The sequence below is a fragment of the Plectropomus leopardus genome, unplaced genomic scaffold (assembly GCF_008729295.1).
Source record: "Plectropomus leopardus isolate mb unplaced genomic scaffold, YSFRI_Pleo_2.0 unplaced_scaffold27221, whole genome shotgun sequence".
Taxonomy (NCBI): domain Eukaryota; kingdom Metazoa; phylum Chordata; class Actinopteri; order Perciformes; family Serranidae; genus Plectropomus; species Plectropomus leopardus.
This window is the reverse complement of record NW_024629626.1, coordinates 1-6,473: the sequence shown is the minus strand read 5'-3', so window position 1 is coordinate 6,473 and position 6,473 is coordinate 1. Positions and strand designations below refer to the sequence as shown.

Here is a 6,473-nt window from a genome sequence, read left to right as displayed (position 1 = left end):
CGGGACACCGGGACAGCGGGACACCGGGACAGCGGGAGCGGCTCCGCTCTGTTGATGTTCCGGCTTCCTGTGACCTTTCACACCTCCGACGTCCCACAAAAACGCTTCCGGAGTTTTTAAATCCGGTAAAACTACAACAAATATATTCGACATACGAGTAGAAATACACGCAGGCGGTTACTGTGGTACTAATATTGCGTATGACGTCATCATACAGTACCGGAGTGACGTCATTTAACTTAAAAATCCCTGAAAACATTCGCGTCGAGTTTCCGTTAATCTAACAGCTTCCGTTTCACATGATCCAAAATAAAAGCCGAAACAAAAAAGAATCACCCCTGTTCTTTATTTTCAAAATAAAAGCTGTTCTAAGCAGAAGCGTCATTTTTAACATCATGGATGTGTTTAGCTCTCTTCAGGGTTTAAAAAAAAATCGGTAAACTATAAATGCAGCAAAGCACACCAAAGTGTGCAGGAAAACTAACTGTCCTTTTTCAGTGTGAAACGTGGACTCGTCAGACCACAGCACACTTCAGACTCCGTCAGTCCACCTCAGACCAGGAGAAAAAACAGGATCATTGTGCTGATTTTCAAAGAAGACGTGCATCTCTTCTTTAAACATCACCAAAACGTTTCCTTTTAAAAATCACAAAAAAACATGCAGGAAAATAAGAATCACCCAAATGTTTTCCTTAAAATTCGTCAAAAGTTTAAAGAAACAAAAATCACCAAAATATTTTCTTTACCAAAACAAATAATAAAACATTTTTATATAAGAAAAAATATTTCTCTGAAGATTCAAAAATTACTAACATTTTAAAAAGCAAAATTGCCAAAGTTTTCTTTAAAAATCTCTCAAACTCTGATATGGTATCAATGTGAACGGTCCTAGAGGACAGATGTCCCTGATGAAATGTGGACTGGTCAGAGCAGTTTGTGTCAGTGCATCCATACACCTGGGCCAAGAGAAGTTTGTTTTTTGTGTGTATATATATATATATAACTTCTAACAGCAGTAAATAAATGGATATTGCACAGTCGGTGTATAATTTCAGCAGGATAATACGGGAGAGCAAAGCCACTGCGTCCATGCACACCGCCGTCTTTAACGTATATTATAACAATACTGTCATTATGACTTCTTAGTGATGAGGAATCTGCTAAAAGCTGTTTATTTTACACAGACACACACTGTACACGCTGTGACACACAACTAAGAATGATTATTTCTCTACATGATATCAGCTGACAGGCAGGACGTCTCATACTTTGGTCTCATCTCTGTGCCGCTGAAGAGCCAGAGGAGGATCCCCCACACCCCCGACAGGGGACACAGCTGATAAGGTAGATTTATTTTTTAAACTTTGTTTGAAAAAATGACATTTGTCCCTGATCCTGCTTCATCTTTGGAGTTGAAGGCTGCGTTGATTAAAATCACCAGCTGGTTGTTTGGACATGTTGCTGCTGATGGCATCATCTCAGTGATTTTTTTGAATTGTGTCATAGAGGCTCCTAACAAGGTCCACCTGTCCAGTGCAGCAGCCTGATCCGGGATGCCAGGGCTAAAGACCCAAATGTCCCAAAATCACAGAAATGTCCTAAAATCCTACAAACGTCCTAAAGTCTGAGAACCATCCCAACATCTAAAAAACGCCATAAAACCCCCTCGTGCCCATGCCTAGAACTGGCCTCGATGACGTTGCTGGACTTCAGGCATGGCGGCCACACATCCGTCTGGACTGGTCAGACTGGAAACCAGCTCTGGACTCGTTCTGCCGTTGTTTTCTGCCAAAGGTTGAGATCAGACTTTACTGATCCACATGGAAAAAAACAGGCATCAAGTAATGAATCAGTTCACTGATCCTGTAAACCGCTTTGGTTACTTTAGTCTGAAATACGAAGTAGAGTTCGTTCCCACCTGCTAGTTTCTGCTCAGTGAGTCGTTTTCCAGTAACACGCCACGGCGAACAGCAAAAAGCTCAACCCCCCCCCCAGGACAGAGATTTTCTATCGTGTTATTACTATATTTTCAGAAGAAGCACAGTGAATTCGTCAAAAAAGCCACATTTCTGAATGTTTAGGCAGTGCCTTTTTTAATGCGTCTGTTCAGCGAGCTGCTTATATTGTAGGCTACATGTCCCTGCATGTGAATTTGGACCTCCGCAGTCCAGTTCACCTGAATCTTACCCCATGTGGTGCTGGCAGGGCGGCTCAGAGCCTGATGCTGCACGCTGCAGTCCAGCACATCGTCTGTGCGTGGACGAAAAGACAGACTGGCCAGCTGGCTGACGGTCCCGTCCGTCTCAGGGTAGAGGTTGCTGAGAGCTGCACCGTCTGTCACCTCAGCACCGTTTCTGGTCCACGTGACGTTGATGAAAGGGGGGTAAAAGTGACGGATGTAACAGTAGAGGGTGTTCTCCTCCCCCTGCTCTGCCTCCTCCCTGGGATACACCAGCAGTGTCGGGGCTTTTGGAAAGACAAGGACATGGTTTGTTAGGGGCATAACTCAATTGTGTTCCAAAAATGGGCGCTGTATTTATCAAGATAGGACAGCACTCCTGACTGTGACACATCTCTGACCCAACTTTTAGGACTTCAGAAACGTGTGAAATGACTCCAATCTGCTGGATCAGTATGGGTATCACAGGAATCCTTTCGGTCTAAAGGACCAGAGGAACCTTTTAGGAACTTTATTTTACTTTTTGTTATTTTTTTTATGCTTCTCTGATTTTATGATTTTAGGACATCAGTGTCTCAGCTGTGTCCTCTGTCGGGGGTGTGGGGGATCCTCCTCTGGCCCTTTTTTTGATTAACAAGCTCTATTTTGATGCTGTTTTATGTCTCTGACACTTTATAGAGACTAAAAGGACAAAAACAGTCACAGTGTCAATCACTTTATTTTTGTTGTCAATTAAAAAATGGCTGGGGGACCACCAGGGGCCCTATTGGGGGCCAGATGTGGCCCGTGAGCTGAAAGTTGAGTATCGCTGCTTTAGAGGTATGCAGGTCTCAGGAACCCCTCAGTAGGCAGTTCCTCTCAGGGAGCTACGGTAATTGTTTGGTCGGAAAACGCTTTAAACGTGTTGTCCCGGAGACCCACGCTGACTAAACTAAACTCTGTCTTCGGTCTTTACCTTTTTCTTCAGTGGGACTCTTGTCGATCTGCACAGCTTTAGCGAGATAGAATTTACAGACTCTCTCCTTGCTAATCAGAGCCAGCGTGTAAAATCCAGAGAAAAAGACACTTTCAAGCTCCTCGAGCAGCGGCGCTGTCCAAATGGCTCGTCTTTCCTTGAAGTCAGCATATCCAAGCTGGTCTCCATCCCAGTGTAACTGCACCTGACCAGCACCAGACCCAGAGCAGCCATAAAACATCGTTCCTTCATGGAGAGCTGGAGCAGGAAAACACAAAAACAGACAGTCAGTTTAGTTCTTTGCTTCACACTTATATTCCATTTATACACATGAATTGATTATTGAATGGCCACACCCAGTACAGGTCCAGAGTCCAGAGGGGGGCCCTCTGACACATTGGGCCCACCTACACATTTACCTGCAAAATGTCACTCAAATTAACTGACCAGAAAGAGATACAAAAAGACCACAAAAAGACTCAAAATTACCGCAAAGAAATGAAAAGAAACCACAGAGACAAGACACTCAAAATGTCCCAAAAAAACGGTCAAAACAGCCACAGATGAAAAAAAAAGAAACACAACCACAAAGACGCTCACTGACTACAAAGAGACCACAACTTAAAGAGGCTTAACATCTATAAAGTCTCTGCGTCTTGCTGGATAGGAGAGGTGGTTGGGGTCCTCTGCATGCCTGTGTCCAGGGACCACTGTCTCCTGAGACATATGAAGGACAAAACCATCAGAGGAAGCTTTACCTGCATTTGCTGTGTGGAAGAGGTGACCCACAACCAGTAACACCAGTGAAGAGTCCATTTGGTCCAGTTTAGAAACGACACAGTCTGAAAGTGAAACTAAACCGGTTCATGAGTGTCAAAGTAGGAACAACCAGATGTGTAACATGCAACATATCTTTCAAAATAAAAGCCTTTGTGGTTATGAGTAAATGAAATAACATCTGAAAAAGTTAAATCACGTTTTGAAAGAGTAAACAATGTTTTATCAAAACTGAAAAATAGGATTCAAACATCCGATTGTCTAAAATAATTCATTCACTCTCACAGTGTAACGCCCGCAGACTTTTGCTTTGCAGACACTCCAGACAGATTTAACCCTTCCAAGTATGCTTGTCCAACCCAACACTTCAGTTTCAGTGAGCTCGTGTGACTGAGATTTTGTTGTGTTTTTCATCGCACTTCGGTGGTACTTAGTGGATACTTTATACTGAAACATGACAAAAATACAGCTGCAGCCTGTTAACTATTATAATTATTTTTCACTGAGGCTGAGATCTTCATTGTGTTTGTGGTGCTGTTGAGTGGAGTCCGTTTTACTGATGGTGTTTCTGATTTTCTGTGTGAGTCAACAGGACGTGATAGTGGGCAGCGTTAAAAACGCTGGTGTGTCTCTGAGGTGTGTAATGTTGTGACATGTGAGGATATTTATGGAGGTGAAGTCTCTGGTGTTTGAAGAGGAGAAACCCGGCTCGTAAACTCGTTTGTCTCACATTTAAAAACATAATATTTTAATAATAAATATAAAAATAAAATATAGATATCATACTAATATCAGTTTGACGCGTGTTGCTGAAGGTTTGACCGCGTGTTTGATTTCCAGATCAAATCTGCTGCAGACAGAAAGGTTTCTGTGATATGAGGAAGCCTCAGACTGTAAATGAAAAATAACAGTATAATCACCTCTCTTCTGTTAATTCTTTGTTTCTACTGATTTAAATTCACACAGCAAACTTGTGAGAAGGAAAGTTAAAACTGTCCCTGAAACAAAACTTTTCTGCAGCTGAATCACGAGTAAAACACTGAGAGAACCTTTTCAGAATCAGAATAAAGCAGAAATAGGGAACTTTATTGCATGTAAAAGTATATGTGTAATATTATACTAATGTATAACAGGTAATGTTGTGTTAGAAAATAAATGACCAGACTGTTCTTACAAGTTCAGCTGCAATGATTAGCTGATTCATCGCAGCACAACGGTCCATCAGTCAGTTGACAGAGGAATAACTGCTGACTATTCTGATGAAAATTTAGAGGTTTTTTTCCCGAGAGTTTTGAAGTTTTGTGATAATTTACATATTTATTTATTTGATTTCTAAAAAAAAATATTTTTAAAAAATCTTTGCAGGATTTTTTTCTTTTTTAACATAATGTTTGGGGTGTTTTTTTTCTTTTTTTAAAAAAGTAACTTTTTGGATGTTTCTATTTTTTAATGATTTGAGATGTTTTATTGTTTTTTTCTATTTAATAATTTTGAGTTTTTTTGAGGTGTTTCTAAAAATTTTCTTTAAACAATTTTGGGTCTTTCGTGTGTTTTTTCACATTATTTATTTATTTATTTATTTTGCATTGAGTACTTCTACTCTGAATACTTTTAAGTTATTTTTCCTGATTGTACGCACTTACTTTTACTTAAGAAAGATTTTTAATGCAGGACTTTTACTTGTGACAGAGTATTTTCACGGGTTGGTATTAGTACTCTGTGTATACTGTGTACTGTGTACTTCTTCCACCGCCGCTGATGTGTGTATTTTCCCCTGAAGGTGGAGTTGTAGTTTGTCTGAGTGACCACCAGAGGGCAGTGATTCATGCTGATGTCTGTCTGTGAACAGGAAGCAGAGCGAGCGTCCTCCAAACAGACACAAAGACAAAGTGAAGTCATTTATTGATTATTTATCATAATTCACATCAGGGCTTCGAAACTTCCACCGAATGCTGAGTTCAGACTCGTTAGTTTGACTTTACAGCTGAGAGTTTGAGTGGCTGCAGACCGAAGATCGACTTTTCTCAACAAGCGTTAATTATTTTAATGTTTTATTTGTCATTTTTACTCCAAACTGTGCACTCAGTTATCAGCATGCTATCAGACTCTTTGTGTCTGTTTGTGAAGACGACGTGACGTCACAGAGAAGACAAACCGTCAGCTGAGGCTCTGCTGGACGTTGGTCCCGCAGACCTAAAGAGGACGGATCTTCATACTGATGGTCTTCAGCGAGTAGTTGAAACCCTTCCAACTTTTCCACTCCACTCCGACTGCATAGATGGTGTCGTCTGCCCCCCCAGCGATAAACCCCGTTGGGATTTGTATGGTGACACCTGTTGTACCAGAACGCCCCCAGATATTTTCTGGCACAGTGTAAGCTCTCGTCAGAGTCCTGGTCTTTGTCGAAGGTGGAGAAGTTCTGTCTGTTTTGAAAAGCCAGAGAGTCTCCTGCAGAAACGCAGCACGGACCGCAGTGTTTAACGCTGACGATGACCCTGCTGACACGACCATGACTACGAAGACTCTGCCCCTGAGTGTCTTATTTTTATTATTATATTTTTT

At 41.4% G+C, this 6,473-nt stretch overlaps 1 protein-coding gene across 1 annotated transcript; it reads right to left on the bottom strand.

The window, feature by feature from the left end:
• Positions 1-1,428: 1,428 nt before the first annotated feature.
• LOC121937711 (H-2 class II histocompatibility antigen, A-S alpha chain-like) lies at positions 1,429-5,248 on the bottom strand. Its single transcript, XM_042481032.1, has 4 exons — positions 3,893-5,248; positions 3,135-3,392; positions 2,188-2,466; positions 1,429-1,785 (listed from the first exon to the last, which is right to left on the bottom strand). The coding sequence occupies exons 1-4, from the start codon at positions 3,948-3,950 to the stop codon at positions 1,679-1,681; spliced, it is 702 nt and encodes a 233-aa protein (XP_042336966.1). The 5' UTR covers positions 3,951-5,248; the 3' UTR covers positions 1,429-1,678.
• Between the last annotated feature and the right edge of the window lie 1,225 nt (positions 5,249-6,473).

What these genes read in the sequence shown, in the direction of transcription:
- LOC121937711 (XM_042481032.1), bottom strand. Translation starts at nt 3,950, where the DNA reads ATGGACTCTTCACTGGTGTTACTGGTTGTGGGTCACCTCTTCCACACA. An exon ending in GAGTCCCACTGAAGAAAAAG is followed by an intron (nt 2,467 to 3,134) that starts GTAAAGACCGAA and finishes TCTTTCCAAAAG; the next exon opens with CCCCGACACTGCTGGTGTAT. An exon ending in CCCTGCCAGCACCACATGGG is followed by an intron (nt 1,786 to 2,187) that starts GTAAGATTCAGG and finishes AACCTTTGGCAG; the next exon opens with AAAACAACGGCAGAACGAGT.